Here is a 22215-nt window from a genome sequence, read left to right as displayed (position 1 = left end):
GAGGACATGGGTTAGGACGCCGTGCTGACGCGACCTGCCGGCCTTGCAGTCCCAGCTCTGCTGCTGCTTTTGCCCTGAGGCCTGGCAGGGTGCTCACCCTTCCTGAGACCTGTCTCGCATGTCATCTCTCTGGAGTGATCATGTGTCTTCATGGAGTACAGATGAGGATTGTGAGTTAATACCTGTAAAGCATTTAGACTAGCTCCTGACGTGTAGTAATTGCTATATAAGTGTTAACCAAATATAGTTTCTGTTTGGTTATTAGATAGATCATCACAATTGATTGAGACCAAATTGATTGTTTTTTATGAACTCAACTGTCATAAAACTTGAGTTGTAAATTCTTAGGCTGTTGCTGCCGTAGCTGTAATGAATTGTCAATCACCGTGAGTATAAAATGGCATCTAGGATGCATCCACCGTGCAAATGAAGTCTGATCCAGTGTGGCCGAGCTGTGCTAGACTTAACAAAGCAGCTGCCTACGAGGATCTCAGTAGTGGAGCCCAGTAAACCAGCATTTGATGCAGCTAGACTGGAGCATTGGCTTCTGACACAGTTCAAAACAGCTGGTTTCACACCAGACATCTGGGACATTCTTTTAAATGAAGTGATTTACCCTTGCTAATAAAAATGGCAATATATGGATTTGGTTTTGATGCTCTCCACTAATAATAAAATATCAAACCTGCTTGTCTTGGACTCCTAGGCATATTGAGAACTAAATAATATATTTTGTGGCTTAAGTAGTGCTTAACTGCAAGAATTGGCATCTGTACGTTAAGTCAAGCAGGTCCTAATCATCTGTCTTTAGCTTACTTGGACTTGAAGGAGACTAGAAGACCTGTTTCACATGTGTGCTTACCCTGCAATGGGTGTTTGATTGTGGAGAACGAGGGAATAATTAACAAAAATAGAGTAGGAAACAGTGACTCTAGTTCTAGATTATGTCAATTTTTCCCCCCCAAACCCAATAACTGCTTTCTGCAGTTTCTGGAATAGGGCTTGATGTTCAGAAGAGAATAATTTATGGAAAGCAGGGAGTTGCCCTGTTTATTTTTAGAAAAACTGGCTGCTGTTAGGGAAAGACATTTTCATTCTTTTTTAGTAGTGGATATGATTTTTCACTCCTTCCCTCCCCTGCAAGTACTTCCATCCTCGAGCTGAAGCATGACTCAGGAGTGTAGACTTGGTGGCTGCTGGTGACCCCGTGCCTCCCTCCCCAAGGTGGCCATGGAGGGGGAACCACCCCTCTGCCTGCCGCCTTCCTGAGAGTGCGGAGCTGGTGCTTATGTGGTGGGGCAGTGTGACCTTCAGATTATATTTACCGGCCACTCACACTATTTTCCCAGGAGTGCCAGCTTTGCCAGTAGATCTCAAAGATGAATGGCTAGAGAAACAACTGTGGGGATGATAGCCTGTGGACTCTTTTTAAAATAAGAAGCACCCTCCCTTAAAAGCTAGTCATTATCTGGATTAAAAAGATGTGGTCCATATACACAATGGAATATTACTCAGCAACCAAAAAAAAAAAAAACACATGCCTTTTGCAGCAACATGGATGGAGCTAGAAAAGATCATGCTTAGTGAGATAAGCCAGAAAGAGAAAGAAAAATACCGGATGGTTTCATTCATAGCAGGAGTATAATGGACCAGGCGAGAAAATAATAATAATAACAATGAACAGCTATGTACCAGAGACGCTTTATGGCTTTATGGGGTGGAGTGGGGAATGGGATCAAAAACGGTGGGGGGAGGGAAATGCACTGGCTATGGTGATAGCACACGGGTGATTTGGTGATGGGAAGCCCACGGGGATTATAACTGAGATGGAAAAATGCACAAAATGATGGAAAAATAAACGATTATATTATTTTTTTTTTAAAAAAAAGCTAGTCATTACCTACTGCTTTGCCTTGGATAGGTCAGAGTGATATGCCCAGAGTTTTTAGTCTGACTTCTTCCTGTGGGCATTTCTGTCTCCAGCTGGGGACGGAAAGCAAATCTGGAGAGGAGGCTCTATTCCGGTGTGGAGCGCCACCAAGGGCGAACCTGGGATGTGGCAGGGGAGTTTTTGTTGGTTGCCTGGCGTGAGCGGTAGTGACAGGTGAGCCTCCAACTCTTCAAGTACAGGGCAGTGTCCGTCAAGCTAATCAGTTTTTCTTCCAGCCCTTGCTGTGGAGCAGCCTAGGCCAGCTCTCTGGGGTTCTGGCCTCCCAAGGGCTCCTCGCCCCCAGCCATGACTGGGATGCAGCCTGGACCACATGGAATTAAGTGCTAAATGGTGTGGTGCTCACAGAAATCAATAACCTTAAAATTTTCCTCGAGTAAGAGCTGTGCATACTGCCTGATGAATTCTATCTGGTGATGTTTCCTAGACCAAGATCAGGAAATTTAGGTTGGAATGTGTTCACAGCTAATTGGACAAGTGGGCTAATCTGTGTCTTTGTCCCCTTAGCACAATGCCCAGTGAGCGAGCCTTCATTTTTTCATCCATGCAACCCACTGAATCGCTCACTTCTTGTCTTCTAAGATTTTAGACAATTTATCAAGTGAAACTCAGGAAACACTTAAAGGTTATTGAAAGTCCGTTATCCATGGAAGCTTGGATGCTGCTGAAAGCATGACTGGTCTTGAAATGAAAATATAGGACCTAATGATGCCTCTTTGAAGCTTGCTATAAACTGGGGCATCAGCAACAAATGGGGTGCCAAATAGTTAGCACCACCGTTTATGGAATAGAGCGCTAACTGTGCCCACCCCTGACTGCTTTTTGAGGAGGTTGAAGCAGAGGTATATGGTGAGTGGAAGAGGGCACCCTGCTCTCTCCCGCCCGTTGTCCACTTGCCGTGGTCGGGGCTGACCAGGTGGGTTTCTGAGCATGTACAGGACTCTTACCATATGCCTAACGCAGTCTCCTTTGATCCCCACAATCCTGTGATAATTGATCACAGTTTCGAGGTTAATAAGCTGAGGTTCAGAAGTAAAATCGCTTCTCCAGTGTAGAAATGGAAGGCTTAGTTCCAGGATTCAAATGTGGGATCTCTCTGCTGCAGCACCAGTACCAACTACCTACCCTAGGACTCGCTTACATTTTGCAATGTTCTGTTGTTTGTGTCTAAACAGACTCAACAAGATGAAACTGGAAGGCTTTTGGTTGCATCTGGCACTGCTTGGGGCGTCCCTGCTGGCTGCACTGGGATGGATGGACCCAGGAACCGGCAGAGGCCTGAGCCAGGGCATGAGGGAGTCGCAGGCAGAGGTATGGACAAACAACAGCTGATGTGATATTTACAACTGATGGCTTTTCAATGTTATCTGATTTCCTCTCCACCTTTCCTCAATTCCACCGTAGTGTAAATTGAAACTGTACCCTCCCCGGTCAGGGACAGAGGAGCGCCCCCAACATGTCTCGATATGGACAGGAGGTTTATCGTGCACTGTAAATAAGGTCTAAACCCCCCTAGTGCTGGAATGTATTCCAGGGCCAGGCTTGCACTGACAGCTGGTTGTCCACAAAGACCAACGAGAGAATGGCCTTTCTGTATGTTTAATAATATTGAAAACTCAGACTTGCTGGTGGAACACACCCAAGTGAATTAATGATGTCTTTTAATTATAAAATATGCTTTAAAAGCAATGGACCCCTTTCAGGTGTGTAGATAAAAAGAACCAGGCTGGGAAAGAACTGGCAAATAGAGGCCCCGAGGGAGGCTGCCTTAATGAACAGATAAGAATGATTAATGGCGTGTTAGGTATATATAAATGCTCCTAAAGCGCTTGAAAAACTTGTTCTCAAATACCTCCCTGGAGACTCCTGATATCCTGCTAATTGCTCGGCGAACTCTGGTCTGCAGTGCTGTAGTGGTTGGTAAGCTGTAGCCTTGTCCCACTCCGGCAGTAAGCCTCAGGATTTGGGAGTCACGAGAGACATCTTTTTTCCTGCACAAAAATGTTGTGTAGGTGCTGAAACTTAAGAAATGGCTGCACCTTTCACTAAGACGACCTGGGGGGGGGTGTCTTTCCTGGGGTGGTGGACACTCTTTCCTGGACTGCTCCCCCCGGACCTCTCCCGCCCATTGCCCTTCTGTATGGGCGTCCTCTTCCCCAACTCCTGTGGAATGAGAATGAAAAATTGCCTCAGAAAGCCAAGAATACCAGCGAGTGAATAACAATACACAGTGTACGGTAGGATTAATGCATTATTTGATCAAAAGACACGATTTCTCTTTCATTATTACTTAATTGTAATGCAGTCCCAAACCTACAAGCCTTAATCTTCAGGGAGCTTCGAAAGTAATTTAATGCACACTTTTCCCGCTGAAGTTAGTGTGGCTTCATTTTGTGGTGAGCAGATGATTAAATAGAAACACTATCTCTCCCATCTAAATCCATGAAGGACGCAACTTAATGCTCCTTTGAAAGAGTCTGGAGGCTGACTTGCTGGCGGGCACACAGCATTTCCCATGTGGGAACAGCTTAATCATTACACTCATACAGAGGGAAAATGATCACTTAAATCCTGCAAATCTATTGTTGAATATTTCATGGCAAAGAGGCAAGCCCATAGGTTACTTATTTAACCTTTTTACTGTTGGGGCTTCTTGGCCCACTGTCCGAAATCACTTACTTCAATTAAAAGAGTCAAGCCAATTAAGGTGGGATTTAGCTGGAGGTAAACTGAAGGTAAGTTAATGTCAGTTGGGAGCCCCTTTATCTTAGCTGTTAATACCCTAATACTTTGTGCACCAACAAGCAGGAGCTGTTCTTTTCGTTCGGAGGAAGTGAAGCTTTTTAGTTGTTTGGGAGTGTCGTTTGCTCCCCCCACCCCTCAGGAGACAACCCCTGGGACACCATCCTCTCCCATGTCCATGTCTGAGGAAAAGGAAGTGGTCGACTCTGGAACGTGGGCACGGCGGCCCTCTCCACGTCTGTTTGCAGTGGATTGAGTTGTGCAGTGTGGCCACCGCTGCTGGTCCAGGCTGCCCCATCGGTGGTGGCAACAGTGCCCGCGACGTGAACGCAGTGCACAGGCCCGCTGGTGTGTCCAGGGTGCAGCAGTGAGCTTTGGAGCTTTGCCCTCCCCCGCCCCCCCACCGTCCCTCTGGAGGGTCCCCTGCCTGGCGGTACTGTCTCTTCTTTATACTTCTGCATTTCCCGCTCCAAGACGCAGCTCCACTTCTGGACTTTTCTTTAGCAACTTTGATCATTCTCGGTCACGCTTGATCTTTCTCCTAGTTTTGTCTAGCTCCGTTAATTTTCTTACTCTTATGTATTTATTTTAGCACATAGATGAGCTGATCTTATGCATCTCTGTCTTATCGCAATACCTAAAAATTTTAAGAGCAAAATCGAGGTTCGGTGTATTTTCAAGCTAATTGCTGTTTATTTGCTATCCGGTACTAGCCGTGAAGTCACTCTGTGCTTTCAGATGATTGAGGATATCAGTGTATGCCCAGCTCTCGGCGTGAGAAATTCATTCCCAGCAACCTGTTTGCTACAGCAAACCTGTAGCAGTTTCACGCCAGGCCAAGCTTGATTCTTATCAATATTCAAACCAGTCCTCATGTGCAATAGGTTCTGGATAGTTTCTCCTTCAAATTGTGGCTATTAATATACCCATAACTCGCTACCCAAATCATATTAAACTCCTCTAGCAATTTCCTCCAATTGTCTTATTTTCTGGGAGAATCAAACCAGTGGAGTTTTATGAGGCCCAGTAAGTCAGTCAAAAAACCTTTTCAGAAACTGAGTGTTCAATCGTTTCTGTGTGTTTTCTTTCTGATAGTAATGCTTTACAAAGTATTCACAGACTTGTATGTTCTCAGCCCTTGGAGACCATTAATAAGATTTGATTTTCCTTTAAAGTTATTATATCAATTACTTGAGTGTCCTAAGGGTAAATAAGGCTTAAATGACCAAAGTGTGTATGTGCGTGTGTTTTTCTACATTTTCAAAACAATTACAGCAAATGTGAATTTTGTTGAATTATTATTTTATGTACAAAGACTGCGGTTGAAATACCTCCCAGGTGTTTACCATTTTACAAATGTAGATAAAAAGAAATGGAGTTGGTGGAGTACCTCTTTAATAAGACTACAATGGCAGAACTTCACCGAGACTACTAATGCAATTCTGCATTCAGAGGAAACATGTATGGGATGCTTACTGAGGCTCCGAAATCATTATATTTGCCCTTTTCTCCTATGCCCTGGTCAACAGATACAGTGTAAAAATCAATAGGGTAGAATGTTCTATTTGGAAGGGAGACCAGGAGAGAGTGAGAAGTGATGTGGTGGCAGCCCTGTCTTGAGGGACAGGCATTTGTGGGAGGGTCCTCCCCACCCCGTGGGGCCGGGTGGGTGCCTTCTTCCCACCACTCACTGGGCCTGGGCCTATCTCACAGCCTTCTGCATTCTTGGTGCGCTTTACTGAATTTTTTCAAAACAGCTCTTACGTATAGTCTCTATTTATATACTAAATAACCGTAAACATCATTGTTGGTTCCTTTTAACATTGTTATTTTCCTGGGCTTCAGTGTTCATGGACTAGTGCTAGGCTTTGTTGTCAGCCTGTGCATTTTCAGTAGTCGCAAAGTCTGCAAAGTCTCATGAAAATATTCAAAACACAATATGTGAGGTGATTTCAGTTAATAAACATGATCCCCCCCCCCATAAACCCAAGGGTCCATCTAAGAAATTGGGGGTCCCGCCTTGGCACACTGGCCGTCTCCCCTTGCTGCAGGTGCTCCGGTTAGATGAGTGCTCTCGGGCACCCTTGTCCCTGTGAGGGCGGCTTCCAGCTGCCGAGACCTTGTGCTCTGGCTTCTGTTCACATTGGTCGGGTATTCGAGAGGACTCAAGCTGCTAAGACGGCATTTGTTTCAAAAAGGTATATTTCTTTTCTGTCATAAGTGTCATTGTTCTTGTGTATCTTATTAAATTTAAGGCAATGGCCCTCTGCCCTTTCTAGCAACGTCCTCCCTCCTCCTTCCACTCGCGGCTGGGCTTTTCTTTCTGATGGATGACCAGAGAAGAAGGGTCTATGCTCTATGGGGCTCAGGGTCTTCTCATGCTTGCCCTTGCTCCCTTTGAAGGCGTGGGAAGCAGGCACCCTGCCCCTCGCGCACACACAGGAGGGCTGGGTGCTGGCCGTCCTGGGGCCTCTCCTGAGGGCAGACCTGTACCATCTCTCGGCGCGCTCTGCAGTGTCGCCCTACCGAGGCGCTCCCTGCTGCCAACTCCGACTCCCGTGTGGGACTTGCTTTCCCACGGGAGGTTCTGGGCAGATGGCTCAGCGAGGGCGCACAGAAGCGCTGTGTTGCAGACAGTACTTCCTGTGGTGTGGTGCTGCCCTGGCAGGCAGGTCTGGTCTCCTTCTGGGCCTCAAACACTCAACCAAGGCTCTCTGCAGAGTAGTTTGCATTAAGAGCATGTAGATTTTAGTTTCTTGGGTAAAACTGGGGAGCAGAACTGCAAATCTGCAGAGGTGTGAGCAGATTTTCTTTTTTTGACAGATTTATTTATTTATGCACACAGAACCGGGGTGCAGGCTAGAGGTGCAGGAGCAGTGAGAGGATTCACCAGAGACAGAGGGGGGAGCAGGACAGGCCAATCGATGAAGTACACTGCTGAGGGGAGCAGCGGGTGGGCGGGTCTGGAGAGGTCTGCCGTACCACGTGGGTCACCTCCGGGGCAGGGGTGGAACTCACACTGAAGTGGCTGCAGCCAGCTTACAGTGCTTGTATCCTAACCTGTTACGCCACCTGGGAGGGCCCAAGTCATAATTTTCAAGGTGCAAGATGGTGGCCCCAACTCCCAGGGCTTTGGCTGAGTTGGTGCCCACCTGTGGAGTTAGTGTGAGCTTGGTCCTCCTCCGGTGCCTCTTGAACTTCAGAGTGCTGTGAACCGGTTAAAATGCAGATGCTGGGACAGGAGCTGGGGGATGGATGCTGAGATTCTGGGCTTCTCATGGGCTCCACTAATACGGTCTTAGGGCCCACTGGGCAGAAAGCCCTTAGTGGTTGCCCACCCTCTGCACATATGCCATGCACGCAACACACCCAAGGAGAATCTGCCTATGGTTAATCCTGGCTGTATTTTTTAAGCTCTTGCCAACACAATGCCGTCATGCACAGGGGAGAAATGGTGGGCTGCCGTCACATCAGGAGGTGATGTGAGGTGAGACGGCTATGGAGCAAGGACAGGTAGCCGAGGGGAAGACGAGCTTACGCAGCCAGGGATCGAAAACCACTTCCGTCTGTTTCAGGGTGGATAGGCAGACTTGCACCTCTGAAGCCCGGTTGCTCCCTGGCTTCTCTGGGTATGACTTACATCCTGGGGGTCAGTCCACACCCCTGCACTCTCCCCTACACCAGTGTCCTGCCCCGTCTCTGTCCCCAGGGCCCAGCCAGCCCAGAGTTCTAATTGACTCTGAGAAGTCCTGTTACCCAGGAAAAGGAGCATTTATGAGTTCACAGAAGACCATTGTTTTTCTTCCTCTTCATTTAGCATTTACTCATCTAACTATTTTATTTATGCCTCTGCTGTTAACTAATCTGTGCCTCTCCAGGAAGCTTTCCACTCTTGCAATCAGGCCAGGCGTTGTAAATGGGGCTCTGATTTTCATTTTTCAGGGACTTGGCAGCATCAGGTCTGCCAGGCCCCAATCATCTGCTTGATTTATTCCCTATGACTTGTGGGTTCTCTCTCTCGCTTCCCATTTAGGAAGAAGTGAATGTCATGGTGGTGTCAGACAGACTTTAACAGGTCCCGGGGGTGCGGGCTCTGCCTGTCTGTCCTGCCAAGCCAGGGCCGTTGTCCTTCTGGCTGGAGCTTCTGCTAAGAGGCTCCTGAGCCTGTCTTGTGTCCAGCTACCTAGGACGGGAGGCATTGGCTCCAGAGACGCAGCGCTCAGGGTCAGACGGGCCCTGGACTCTGAGCAGGAGAAGCCCTCGCGGACTACAGTGGGGGCTGTCACTTGACGTCAGCTGGGGTGCGCCCACCGTGTTAGCGAATGGCCGTCTGTCCTTTCAGCTGTTGCCAACCAATGTGTCTCTTGGTCGGTGGCACAGGACTTTGTGTTTGGCTTTGGGGTGTCTTTTGAGTTGGGGGCAAGAACAGGAATCAGGATAACCCAGTCTCGTTCATCATGGGATCTTGGTTCTAAAGCCAAGGTCCTTAAAAAGTAAAACCTGGCCCTTCCTGGTGGCGCAGCGGGTTAAAGCACAGTACTGAGAAGCTTAAGCCACTTCCGCATGAGTTCGATCCCCCGCCTGCCCCGGAGGTGACCACATGGCGCGGCAGACCTCTCCTGACCCACCCGCTGCTCCTCTCAGCGTGTACTTCGTCGATCTGCCTGTTCTGCTCCCCGCTCTGTCTCTGGTGACTCCTCTCACCCTCCACATCTCTGGCCTGTACCGCAGTTCTGTATGAATAAATAAATATTTAAAAAAATAAATAAAACCTGGGCGTTCTTACGGAGCGCTTCATGTTGATAGGGTAACCCGCCAACCCTGGAGACCAGCAGTTCCTTCCCCCTTGCTGTGCTCACGTATTTCAAGGACAGTAGTGAAATTCATAAAATTAACTTCAGTTTAATTTTAAAACCTATCTCCTTGACAGCACTTCTGGGCTTAGTAGGCAGCACGGATACTGATTCTAGGCTCAAATGGGCCCCTGCAGGTTAGATTGGGTGAGGATGGAGAAGGGACAGTCATCCGCTCTCAAACGGGTGGTGCCATCAAGTCGTGTTTGGGAGGAAATAAGCCCCTTAGGGGTGGGTCTGGATTGTAGTGCTATCAGGCAGGATTGGGAGGCTGGGGGTGGTGGGAGGTGGAGGGAGGTGCGGAGGAAGAGCTCTGTGGAGGGTAGGGCCAATGAGTGAGTGGAACCTCAGGGCATGTGCCAGAGGCTCCAACCACCTGTGCCCTAGGGTGGGCCGCCCTTCCTGCAGTCCAGAGTAAAGCCCATCATCCCCTACACCCATTGCCAAGTCTTAAAAAACATGGTGAAGAACGGAGCAGACGCCCTTGGGCCCTGCAGGAACCCCGACCAGAAGTGCAGTCTGCCCTGTCTGCTCGTGTCAGGAGAATCCAGGCTCGGGACTGCAGGTCCAGCCTGGTCCCAGTCCCAGCCCGGGCACCTTCCTCTTCTCTGGGCCTCAGTAGCTTCATCTGGAAAGTGAGGGGGGAGGGTCAGTTGCCAACTCGGGTCCCAGGCCGTCTTCTGTGTAAATTCTGTTGCTGGTCACGGGGGCTCCTCTAACTAGAGAATGCTCCAGTCATTTTAAATGTAATTCTTCATGCCCATGTGGCCAAACTGCAGGTGTGAGTGTGGAGGTCTGGCACATCTTTGTTGACCTCTTCAGAAAAGACAGCAGTTGAATTCTCTGCCCCTTAACTGTGGGGTGGAACCACTGTCATTTCACCAGAAACAGCCGTTGCTCAGCACAGACCTGGGCTCCAGAAGACTCCAGGGTGAGCTGCGGCTTCCTGGGAGGGGGAGAGGGGTCCATCCCTGACCCAAGGGAACTGGGCTTATACTCCTTTCTCCTGCCTTGTGCTGGGAACTGTATCAGAGAAGTTGTCCTTAGGCCTGTCGAGAAATTGGAAACATGTTGGAGTCCTTTGCGTGTGGGGATGGAAGATGGAGCTGGGAGGGTCTGGCCCCCTGCCTATCCAGGCCCCAGATGCTTGCACCTCTGAGAAGCTGGTCCCAAATCACGTGCCACACGCCACCCAGGATTGAACCACGACCAGTTACCACTGAGGTCTGCACCAGGCAGGACTCTGCCGGATGGAAACCTCATTTGCATGGAGCAGTCCTGAGTGTGGGTCAGCTGTGATGCGTGTGTCGTGCATGTGTGTACATGCGTGTGGGAGGCATGTGCAAGAACACACGAGTACTCCTGGCCCAGGAGGCTCAAGGGTTTCTGGTCAGACAGACTCTGGTAGTTCCACCCACGAGTTACGTTCTGAGGCTTCGAGTTATTTTCGGTCTGGGTTGAGGAAGTGTGTGCGTGTGTGTTTTTGAGTTGAAAATGGAAATCATCTTCTATTTCTCAAAAAGTCCCTCCCACAGAACACCGCTGATCACCGACAAGCCTCTCCTGGAGGATCAAGTGGCGTGAAGTGCCACCTCTGTCGGCCACCTGGCCGCCTGGGAGGGAATTGGTGAACTGACACAGTGACCGAGGCGACAGACTCTCCCTGACGGCCCAGCTGTGAGCCGCCGCAGGTCCTGGGCTTCTCAGGCACACCCTGCCTTTCTGACAGCACAGCTCTCCCTGCTCAGGCCGGGTCCTCTGCGCTCCTGGAAGCTGCACTGTCCATGGCGGCGTCTGCCCCTGGTGAGGGCAGCACCTTGCAGAAGCTGTTTGGGCTTCAGGGAACATGGCTGCCGGCCTACCCCTTCCCAGCCAAAACTTGCATATTCTGCATTAATTCCCACCTCTTCCGGGGTATGTTTTAAGAGCTCATAGGTGGCTTTTCCTGCAGGGTCTGAATCACTCCCTTGAGCCCTGACTGCCTGTACCACCCCCTAGGAATTTCTAGTCCTCCCTTTGCCGCAGGGACCTTCAAGGGACAAGGCCCAGTGACTCAAATGTGTCTCTTCCCTGCCTGCTCTGTGGTTGAGGGATGTCCCTTGCTCTCTGTGACCTTCAGGTTAGCCAGGGGTGAAATGCAGCTGATAATAGCATCAACTGCAGAGTCACCTGTAAATCTGACGAGACCTGGGTGCACCCGGCTAGCACAGAATGTGCCCTCAGAACTGCCAGTCTCCATCCCTAGTCTCAGAGCTGTACTAAGCACCCACCAGGAAGAATGTGCACACCCCCCCCCGTCTCCAGCCCTCCACAGGTCCGGCCTACCAGTCTCCCTGCAATATGTATCACTGTTTAGCCAGGAAAATCTTGCGGTGGGAGTGTCCTCTTTCTGGTGGGGTGGTAAAGATCCTGGGGCTTGACCCTCCAGGGTCCACAGAATCCGACAGCCTGCTACACAGTTGGATGTTCAGGGGTTTACCAAGCGAGTGGGTGAGTCCATGATCTTTCATCATTCACTTGGCTTCGGGATTTAGACAAGGTGACTGTGGTTTCTAGGACTCCTTGCTGAAGAAATCCCGGGAGAGGATCACCTGTCTTTGGTTTCCATTTATAGTAGAATCCTGTCACAGTTTCAAATCTTTCCAACATCCTTATTGAATCAGCAGGAGCTTGAGAGTCGTACGGGTGGTGTGTGGGAGGGGCAGAATCCCCTGGTCATTGCTGCCCCCTCCTTAGAGTGGTCTTTGGGGCCTGCCCCGGCCTGGCCATCGTGCCTGCGAAGAGGCCGACCCCCATGGGGAGCACTTCAGAACCTTGCCTAAATGGGAAACCAGGGGTGAAATGTACCTGAAACAAGCGCTTAGGATTTTCAGGGTCAGCAGAAGCGTGTCCCTGGGGACAGTGGCTGGACTGAGGATGCTGGGGACAGACATTCTCTGTGCCAGTGCCCCCAAGTAGGTTTAAGACTCTGGATGCTGTTCTTAGGGCAGTTGGACCTACAGCTTCTTCTGTCATTTAAAGCTTGCTCTCTAAATAAGGAAAATAGGGTTCTTACTTATTTCTCTTTCCAGTCTTGTATTTAAAACATGGTCGAAAACTTCCACCATCATGAAGACTTAGGTTTCTGGGGTGCTGGTGATGCCACATAGCATGTCCATTCTGGGGACAGAGACATCACGTGGGAGCACTGGGGGGAGGGGCAAGTGGGGGCCTGCAGGCGGGTACTCTAAGTGGAGTGATTCTAAAATATACCCATTTGCCCTCCTCTGCAGTTTCTCTTGGGTGGTTTCATGTGCTGTTTGGCCGGGAAGAGTGGGATTCTCTGCCTCTTGCCTGGCTGCTCATTCCCAGGCAGTGGAAATGAGCAAGAAGTTGAGGGGTCATGGTGTCCAAAGCAGAATTTGCCCTTGGCCTCCTCAGAAGGCTCTTCTCGCCTGCTTCAGGCCTCTGAGCCCTGGGCTGTCCGCGATCTCTGGTGTCTGCAATCTTAGTGGTCAGCAGGTGTCCACTAAACACTGTGTGCCAGGCCCTGTCCTGCAGAGAAAGGGGATTTGTGACTTAACATTTGGGCTTCAGTCCCCAGAAAGCACAGGGGGTAGAGTGCTGGATTGAGAGGAGGATGGAGCGGGAGCTGTTGCCGACCAGAAACTGGGTTAGCAGAAGGGAATGCCTTACCTGTGCATGGTGATAAAATTAAACTCTCAATTTTAGTCAAAAGGAAATGAGGAGCAGGTACTAAGCCTGGTCCCAGAACAGGATGCTTGTGCTCGCAGCCTAGACAGTTTCCTCCTGCAGGGATTCGGCTGGTGGCAGATTGAGTGCGACAGGCTGGTCCTGGACCACGTTTCACGCACTCTAGAAACTTCAGAGGTCGGCGGATTCAGGCCCGGAAGAAGCTGGGATGTCAGCGTGTCACCCATCCTTTCTGGGATGTCAGCGTGTCACCTCAGGGGCCCAGTGCTGACAGCCACAGTACCATGTGTGCAAGGCCAGACTCTCAACCAGAGCCCCCCCGCACCCTTTCAGACTGGTCCCCGGGCCTCTCCCCTCAGGTGCTTCTACCTGATAAGGCCCTTTTCCCTCAGAGACTCCCACTGAGCGCTCCAGCTGCTGGTGGAGAGGGGATGTCTGTGCTCTGTTGTTCTGTCTGGCCTTGTGTAGGGCACCATGACCGCCATGGTGACACTGCTACCACAGTGCCTGAACTGCCATATTAGAAGTCTTAACTCTTGCTCAGAGTCCCATCTTGTGCTTGGTGTCCATCGTGGTTTGGCTGGGTTTGTTGACCAAAGATATGTCTGGGTTATGCTGACGAGGACAGAGTTAGCTATGATTCACTGCATGTTCTAGATGGGAATAGCCTTTCAGCTGAATCCCATTCAAAACAGCTTCTCTTATGTTACAAGAAGAGATGGCCATGAGTTTCTTTCTGTAGGACTTCCCAGGTGTGGGCTGATGTCTTGCTGTGGGATCATGAGAAAGGAGAGAGAATCACAGCAGCCTTAACTCACCTGTGCGCCCAGTGGGGTGGGTGCGCATTGGGAGCAGTGTGGTACGGGGACAGTCAGGATTGGGAGGGACCTCATGGAGGTGGGTGGGGGTGTGGAGGTCTGGGTGGGCAGAGGAGAGGGCTCCTCTGAGTGCAGGAGCAGGTAGAGTAGGAAGGTATTTGGTGGGAGGGAAAAGAGATTGGGTGGCTATCTGGGCCTGCTGGCAAAGGGACTCATCGGGGACTGGGGTCGCCCAGAGCAGGCTCACGCTCCAGTCTGCACCACCCAAAGTAGGGTTATCTTGAGGCCTCGAGGTCTCCCAGAGCCCTGCATGTTCCTGGAGGGCTCAGGGCAGAGTTCTGGGGCCAGCTGCCCCTCTCCTCTCCCCAGCCATGTGCACCTCATTTTCTCCCCTGCCCATTCTGTTTGGAGGCAGGCCTTTCCATGATGCTGGGTCATCTCGCAGCCATCACCACATTAAACCAGCTCAGTGGCTCTGCCACCACACAGACCTGCCTGTGTCTCTAGGGGCCTGAGCTCAGCGAAGTCCAGTCTCAGAGAACCTGGGTGGTCGCCCTGCAGAAGCCTCTGCTCTCGGGCTGGTGTTGGGGGGCGGGGGCCGGTTCCCCGGATGTGAGATCACACTGAGCTGTCAGTGTGGCTGCTCCAGTGACAGAGAGTGGGAGCACTTTATTGGGGACTATCCTCAGTCTCCAACCTCTCAGAGAGAGCTCAGAACTATGTGAACTGAGTTTTCAGAAGCCTGTTGCTTTTAATGGACCAGAGCTTCTGATCTTCAGAAGCACGGGCATGGTCTTAAATCTTTGCCCTCCTGCTTTGCCTTCCCACTTTCCTCTGCCTTTCCCACCGGAGCCTTCATTGCATCAACCTGGCCCACCTGCTCTGGGCATTCAGAAGCCCAACTCACTGGCCCGAGGGGTGGCCCGGCAGGCAGGCCCGGCCACCAAAGGGCTGACACAAGCCATGGCAGCTTCCACTGGCTTGTCCTCCCTGTGGGGCCTGTGTCACTGGCTGCCAGTGCTGTGTCCGGGCCCACCCCCCAGACTTTAGGGCTTGGGCATGGCCCTGTAACTCCAGAGTCACCTCTCCTGTGGCTGCAGGGAGCACCCGGTGCAGCTATTGTGAGAGTTGCTGAAATTGTTCTTGGGAGAAAGGAAGGCTGCACGGGAGGGGAGTGATCCTTTTCCAGATGCCTCTTCCTAGAGGGTCCGCCGCCCAGTGGACTCCAGAGAGCCGCATCGCAGTTGTAGGATAATTAGACCTGTCACCATGGCAGACGAGGCGAGCTAGATGCATCTTCCCCCGTTCTGGGCCAAACTTTGCTCCCAGCCAGGTGCGGTCCCGTTCTGTTCGGAACTAGGTTGCACCGTGACGTCTGTTTCTGTGTAAGCAAGAGTTAGGGAGTCAGGGGACAGGGGCCCGTGTGAGGCAGGGATGACAGGCACGCTGGCCTCTGGAGCTCAGGGCCAGAGGGCTAAAGACACTTCACCAACCCCTGCGGGACTCAGGAAACTCCAGACAGGCATTCTGGTCCCTGAGAGGGCCTTTGAATTCCATAGTTGCTAATGCTGATAACAATAAACAGCTACCATTTTGTCAAAGTCTTAACTGCATTACTTCACTGACTCCTTAAAAAGTGTCTATGAAGTTCTTCTGACTTGGAAGCCACTGCTTGGTGGCGGGGCCCGAGTAGCACCTGGCAGTGTCCGCTCCCAAACACAGCCTGTACTTCCACTGCTCCCCACCCCTACCCCCACACAGACTTGTGAGGCTGAGAAAGGACTTCTGGGGGTGATGAGGAGCTTTAAGGACCAGAGCAAAACCTGCCCCACCAGGTCAGGCATCCCTACCTCCCCGAGGCAGTGACACTTACTGTAGTCTCCCAGGGCTGCGGGCTCGTGACCCACCCTGAAGGCACATGGGCAGAACCTCCTGGTTCTGCCCAAGACTCTGGTTCACCCCAAGACTCTCTGCTCTAATTCTGCTCTGGTTCACCCCAAGACTCTCACTGATCCCATGAGAAATAGCAACTCTGTGGCTTGTCTCTTCCAGTTTTCCAAGGGAGTTTGCATCCAATGCCTGTGGGCCCTTGAAGCTCTGCCTGTTGTTGGGCTGGGCCTGGCAGGGTGCTCTGCTGCACCTGTGCATGTGGGTGGGGTGTGGGGTGTGGTCTCGGCAGGGGCCTAAGCTTGATGGTGGGTGGTAGTCTGTTCTGCCTGGGGAACTGGCCTTGGGAAGTTCCTGAGGGTGATAAGGGCAGACCCTTTTCATAAGCTGGGCTCTGGGACCTTGACCTTAGGGAGAATACAGGACTCCCAGCATCCCTGACCAAGGTCATTGATGGTTATTATGTTGGTGTTTACTGACTCTTCCACCAGCCCCTGGAAGGGAGCCAGGGTCAGTCCTGGTTATGGCCAGAGCGAACTGGGTACACTCCTGCGGCGGAGGGCAAGAGTGGGGGGAGGGCCCCCAGGTTAGTGCCCTCATAGCTGCTCTAGGCCTGCGCAGGCGCTGCAGGCCAGACACCCCATTTCCCTCATGAGTAGGGTGTTCTCAGTTCTGCTATGAGCCTGCCCTTCCTGCCTTCGCCAGTGGCTCCTGAGATCTGCTAGACCTGGCTCTTAGTGTGGATTTGCTCCCTGTGGAGAGAGAGCACAGGCTTGCCTGAGCCATCTCTCTGCTTCACGAATCCTAGTCTTGCTGGACAAGGGGAACTGGTGACACTGTACAGCCTCTGTGCCAGTGACATCCCGCTACTGCTGGGAGGGCCCTGCCTGCACGGGGGGTGAGTGTTTGTGGGGTATTTGGGTTGGTCCTGTGGTTTCCAAATGTCTTTATACACTGGAATCATCCGGGAGCTTCCCCAAGAGAACTGATGTCCAAGTGCCAGCCCTGGAGACTTAACCGGCCCGAGCTCTGTATTATCAAGAAGAGCCTCATTCGGGACACCCTGGGTTCGCCTGTGGAAGCAGTGAGGGCACAGCCCTCTTCTGTCCTCATGGTCTGCGTCAGCTGGGCTCTCCAGGGACAGATAACTCAGACTCTGGGGGACAAAGCCTTCCCGTGCCTTGGCCCCAAGCTCAGCATCCCTCTCGGGAGGTGTGAGTGAGTAGACTGAGCCAGCAGCCAGGGGGCAGGCCCTTCTCCCACTGAGGACGAAGGTGTTGCTATTCTTTGAGGACCCCTGTTCCTTCTCAGAACAGGCCTAGGTGCTGACTTGTCTTAGAGTGAGCAGAGGGAGTCTGGCACAGGAGGGGAGACACAGGAGGCCGCTGCGGCTTCTGGGGACACCTGGGCGGGCCGCCTACCTACGAGTAGCCATTGAGCCGTGCTTCGCCTCGCTGTTATAAAAGGAAATTGAAAAGGCCTTATCGTGCCTTAAAGGCTTTTTAATTATATATAACTCATTTAATTTGAACGACTTGAACTACTTTCATTTTTAATAGAAGTTTTCTAGTGGTACAGCGAAAGTACCTTCTAATCAAAGTGCATTCAGGGATTTCTCTTCCTGGACAAAGGCCGATGCTCCTGGGAGCCCAGGCCAACTGTTGACGCAGACGTCAAAAGCCACCAAGCGCTGAGGGGAAGGCTGGGGGTTGGAGGCTGGGGAGCGAGGAGGCGTTGGAGGTTCTGGAAAACTGAAGGAGGTGGGTGGGGGTGGGCTCAGCACTGGGAGGCTCCCGTTGGGATGCTCACTGCCACTTCTGGGGCCACAGCTGCGTCCCTCCCTTGCTGGCTTGATGCCACAGCCATGGAGGGCTTGACAGTGGTGGAGAGGAGCTTGCTGGGTGGGCTGCAGGGGTGATGAGCAGCAGATGGTCTTGCTCAGAGGTGATGGGGGGTCCTTTATTCAAGGACCAGCTCACTGTGGGGGCCTCCCTGACCACCAAAATGGCGAGACACTCCCCCTCTGTCTCCTGTCCCCTCCCCTGACACTTTCTCCGTGGCATGTTGTGTACATTTCATTTGCTTAATTGTTTTCCACATGAGGTCATACGCCCTTGGGGATGGAGGCTGCGACTGTCTTGGTTCCCAGGTTAGTGAATATTTAGTGAGTGAACAAATGCATCAGCAAATGAAGGGATGATGAAGAAAACTGGTCCGGAGGCCACTGGGAGCCCTGCTGAGTGCTGGGTGAGGGGCTGATGTTGGGGAGATTCACGCTGGTGGGAATGTCAGGGTAAGGCTGATGCAAGTGCACCACAAAGCTGAGGTTACAGAGGCTGGGAGTGGCAGGGGAGACGCCCGGGTGGACAGAGGGGTCACTGGCCAAGCAGGAGGGTGGTGAGAGGGGGCTGTTTCTGGGTGAGATGAAGTTCTAGCTGGGCCCCCTAAGTGAGTCCTTGCGTTCCTACTGGGGGAAGTGAATGTGTGAATGCCTGTGCCTGTCTGTGGATATAGCCAGTTTGTTGCTTTCAGTTTACTCCTGTCAGATACCGCTGGCCTGGCCCAGGGCCGCAGCGCACCTGCCCCATCCTGCCCACCTTCTCCTCCAGCCTGAACCCCACTACCGGTCTGGACCTCTTACATCTTCATCTCACATCATGGAGACCCCTGAGCCCCACCCATGTAGCTAAAGGAGAAAATATGAAAAAAATAGACTCAGGCACAAGGATTGTGCTGGGAGGCGGCATTCCTTTTTGTCTTTTAGTTTCCTAGACCCAGATTATTCTAAATCTTGTCTTGGGCTTGCAGCTGGCAGAAAGGAGAAAAAGTGGTGGATTTGAATATTATGTTAAACAGGTTGATGCTGAGTTATATCATCTGTTGGCTGGTACCCGAAGGGCATAATGAATAATCAGAATGTGAGCTCCTGTCCCCGTTTCCCCAGCGTCCACCTGGCCCTCCCCCAATCCGTGCTCCCGCCAACACCCACAAGATGGCCTTGGGTTTCTCGTGCGCGTGGGCTGCTGGGACACAGCCTGAGCAGGGGAGGGGCTTGTTGGGCAGGACAACTGGTGGATGTGGAACCTCCCAGAAGGAGGGAGGCCTCCTGGGGTGTCCCTGTTTCTGTGGAAACGGACCCGAGAGACGGAGAGTACGGGAAGCCAGCTTGCAGTGACTTTGTCGAGAACCCAACTGGCCGCCACGTTCTTGCCAGCCGTCCTTGGAATAATCTCATTTTCAGTAAGTTCTGGCCTTGCGATACTTGTGCTTCGGGCCTGTGCTGGAGTCAGAGGTGAATGAGGTCGGCGGCCAGAGGACAGAGGTGGCCCTGCCATGGCCACCCAGCATGACTTGCACTGGCCCAGCAGCTCTGCCTGCGACAGGCTGGTTACGTGGCTGCCTCCTGGTGTCCGGTGGATGCTGCCCCCCTGGTGTCCAGCGCTGCCTTTAGAATGGCCCTGCACATGGTGACTGCTCGTTCTGACTGAGAGATGTGGACTGCTTTCAAAATCAGAAAGTTAATTCATTTTTAATTTGGTGTGTTGTCAGAGAGAGAAAACTGGGAAGGTCTCTCCTTTCTTCTTGGTCTCTTAATCTGGCTGTGAACAGACGATCATGTTTAACAAGGTGTAGTGATCAATTAGGCATTGACCTTTATTCCATCAGATGCGGTTTAGTGTTTGTGTTGGTGCTTTGGCGGATGAGCTGCGGAAGACTGCCTGGACCTCAGAGTGGACTTTTACGGTTGTGTAGGAAGGACCTTTAACCCACGGCTTTAAGTCACACCTAAAATTTCAAATCCTGTAATCCTCCCCTATTATCCTATTTCTTTCCTTTTCAAACACAAGAAAATAAACAACCAGACAATCTTAGTTTCTGAAGTCCTTGCAAACATCCTTACATGTTCTCCCCACGCTTGGAATCTTCTCTTCAGAATTACCACGGCTTGCTCCTGTACTGACCACTTTCTATGCCCCATCTGAGAAGGCCCTCGAGGCCGGGACAGTCATGTTTCACCATCCCCCTTGTGGGCAAAATGAACGGAGATTCCCAACGTACCCCCAGGGTGCTATTGATAAATTCATGAGGATGATTTTTTAAAAAGATTTATTTATTTTTGCATACAGAACTGGGGTACAGGCCAGAGGTGCAGGGGCGGTGAGAGGATTCACCAGAGACAGAGCGGGGAGCAGGACAGGCCGACTGACAAAGTACACTGCTGAGGAGCAGTGGGTGGGTCAGGAGAGGTCTGCTGCGCCATGTGGGTCACCTTGAAGACGGGGATCACCTGCAGCCAGCTTGCAGTGCTGCATCCTAACCCTTTTGTCTTGATAAACCTCCCTTCAGTCCCTCCAGTCCTGTGTAAACATCAGTTTGCTCACACTGCTGTAATCATTGTTAGATAGGAAACGGAAGGGACACAGAGCTCCCTCACTGTGTCATCCAGGCTTCAGCCCCTAAGTGCTGAGAAAAGACTACTTGCTTCAACCTTATGATCATTCTCACCCCACCGGGTCCCCAAGAAAGGTGAGTGAGCCCCTGCCCCAATGGAGTATCATGGGTGTCAGGCTGGCAGGAAAGCAGAGGAGCCAGGCATTGTGCCCAGCTTGCTTGGGTACCTAGAAGAGACCTCCTCTAACAGATTTAGTGGCCATTGAGCCAGTCTGTGCTCCTAGCAGGCCCCTTCCTCGTGAGGTGAGGCCCCGGAGGACCCAGCACCTCCTGGCTTGCTGTTTTCCCCAAACATTTGCCAGGGACGCCGCCGGAGGAGGCAGGGATGTGCCAGCACCCCAACTCTCCAGCTCTCCAGCTCCCCAGCACAGGCTGTTATTTGCTGGATTATTCAGCGTGTTCTTTCAAGCTAGTCTTGCATTTGGGGTTAATCCCCTAACCCTCTCGTCATCTGGCTTTAAAGACCCAGACGTGATGTGCTGGGAAATCTAATAACACCATGGTTTTTCTTCTGCTTTCAACTGAACCATCTAAATGAGATAAAGTGTACCAAACGCTTGGTGTGTGCTCAGTAAATGGGAGCCAGTAATGGGATACATGCCACACAAGGCAGCGCTCTATTCACTTGTGCTCTGTCAGTCCGAATGAAGGCTTTCATTGCAGAATGGTGTCTTGCTAGCAAAAATGCAAGTGGTTTGAGTCAGGTTTTTAAAATTCAAATGAATAAATGAAAAATTGTAAGAAAGGTTGTTAAGGAAGCATTAATTTTAAGAGCATCTCAGATATGAAAAACTTAGAATTTAGATGTCAGGATTTCAGTAGCGATTAGTGCCGACTGTTAGCAAAGCTTCCATCTCAACTGTGCCAAATGGTTTACACATTTAACGCACGGGCTCCCTTTTGTAGCTCCTTCAGGCAATGGAGGAATCGGGAAGCAGGGAGCTGCTTCAGATGCTCTGGTGCAAGATAGGGGTGCTGCCCGGCATGGGGTCAGGACACGGGCGTGGGCAGAAGGCATAGTGGCCCACCTCGAGGACAGCCTGAGATTCCCAGCTGCCCTGTTCGTGGACACCTGGGCCTCGGGGGCAGCATTCTGTTTGCATCTTCATGCAAGTCTCTTCTCAGTGGTCGGTGATGTAGATCCCACTTTCCTAACCCAGACCAGCCAGCCTTTCCCCACAAGCCACTGAATCCCGTGATAATGTGAAGCGCAGACAGAGACTTCCTCTCTAACCAGCAGTGGCTGGAAGTGTGGCTGGGGAGGCGTGGCCGTGGCTCCGTCAGCTCTACCCTGTTTCCTGGGCTCATGGCGGTGCGAAGCCAGGGATGAAATCCGAGGATCCTTCTCATTTAGCTTCTTTTAGCAGCTCTCAAACTATCTTGTGGTAGCTGAGAATCTGTAATAGACTTTTGGATTATGAAAAATATGACTCAGCACTCACATTATATTGATTCAAAAATAAAGATTATGCAGTTCAACTGTACAGTAAAATACAGCTCTATAGAACGGCAATTTTTTACTTAAGTTCTTCTACATTATAGTGGAAGATAATGGATTCAGGAAGGGTACAATGAGGAATAAAGCTGTTGTATTGTATTGGTTAAATGACATTTAAAATGATTTGGCTGTCAAATTCATGGAAAGGTTATGAACAGTGAATGAAAAATCTAAAATTAATTCTCTACTTCAAGAAAGTGTGATTTATACCATAATAAAATTAGATTTTTAGTTAAAGAAATTTAGTCATTAAGTAATGCCTGTGCACTAACTCTCTTCTATAACCATCTGGTTTGAAGCTTCTGAAGAAAATAATTTCCTCCT

At 51.0% G+C, this 22215-nt stretch overlaps 1 protein-coding gene across 1 annotated transcript in view; it reads left to right on the top strand.

Moving 5' to 3' along the window:
* Positions 1–3133: 3133 nt before the first annotated feature.
* The window catches only part of FSTL4 (follistatin-like 4), a 348602-nt gene continuing 329520 nt past the window's right edge, over positions 3134–22215 (top strand). Inside the window, exon 1 of the mRNA XM_004686719.2 lies at positions 3134–3259. Within this exon, the coding sequence (XP_004686776.1) occupies positions 3134–3259 (126 nt within the window). The remainder of the gene's footprint in view (positions 3260–22215) is intronic.

The sequence above is a fragment of the Condylura cristata genome, unplaced genomic scaffold, assembly GCF_000260355.1.
Source record: "Condylura cristata isolate star-nosed mole 26May11 unplaced genomic scaffold, ConCri1.0 scaffold00021, whole genome shotgun sequence".
Taxonomy (NCBI): Eukaryota; Metazoa; Chordata; class Mammalia; order Eulipotyphla; family Talpidae; genus Condylura; species Condylura cristata.
Note: the sequence above shows the minus strand (reverse complement) of the source record. Positions and strands in the feature narration are given on the sequence as shown.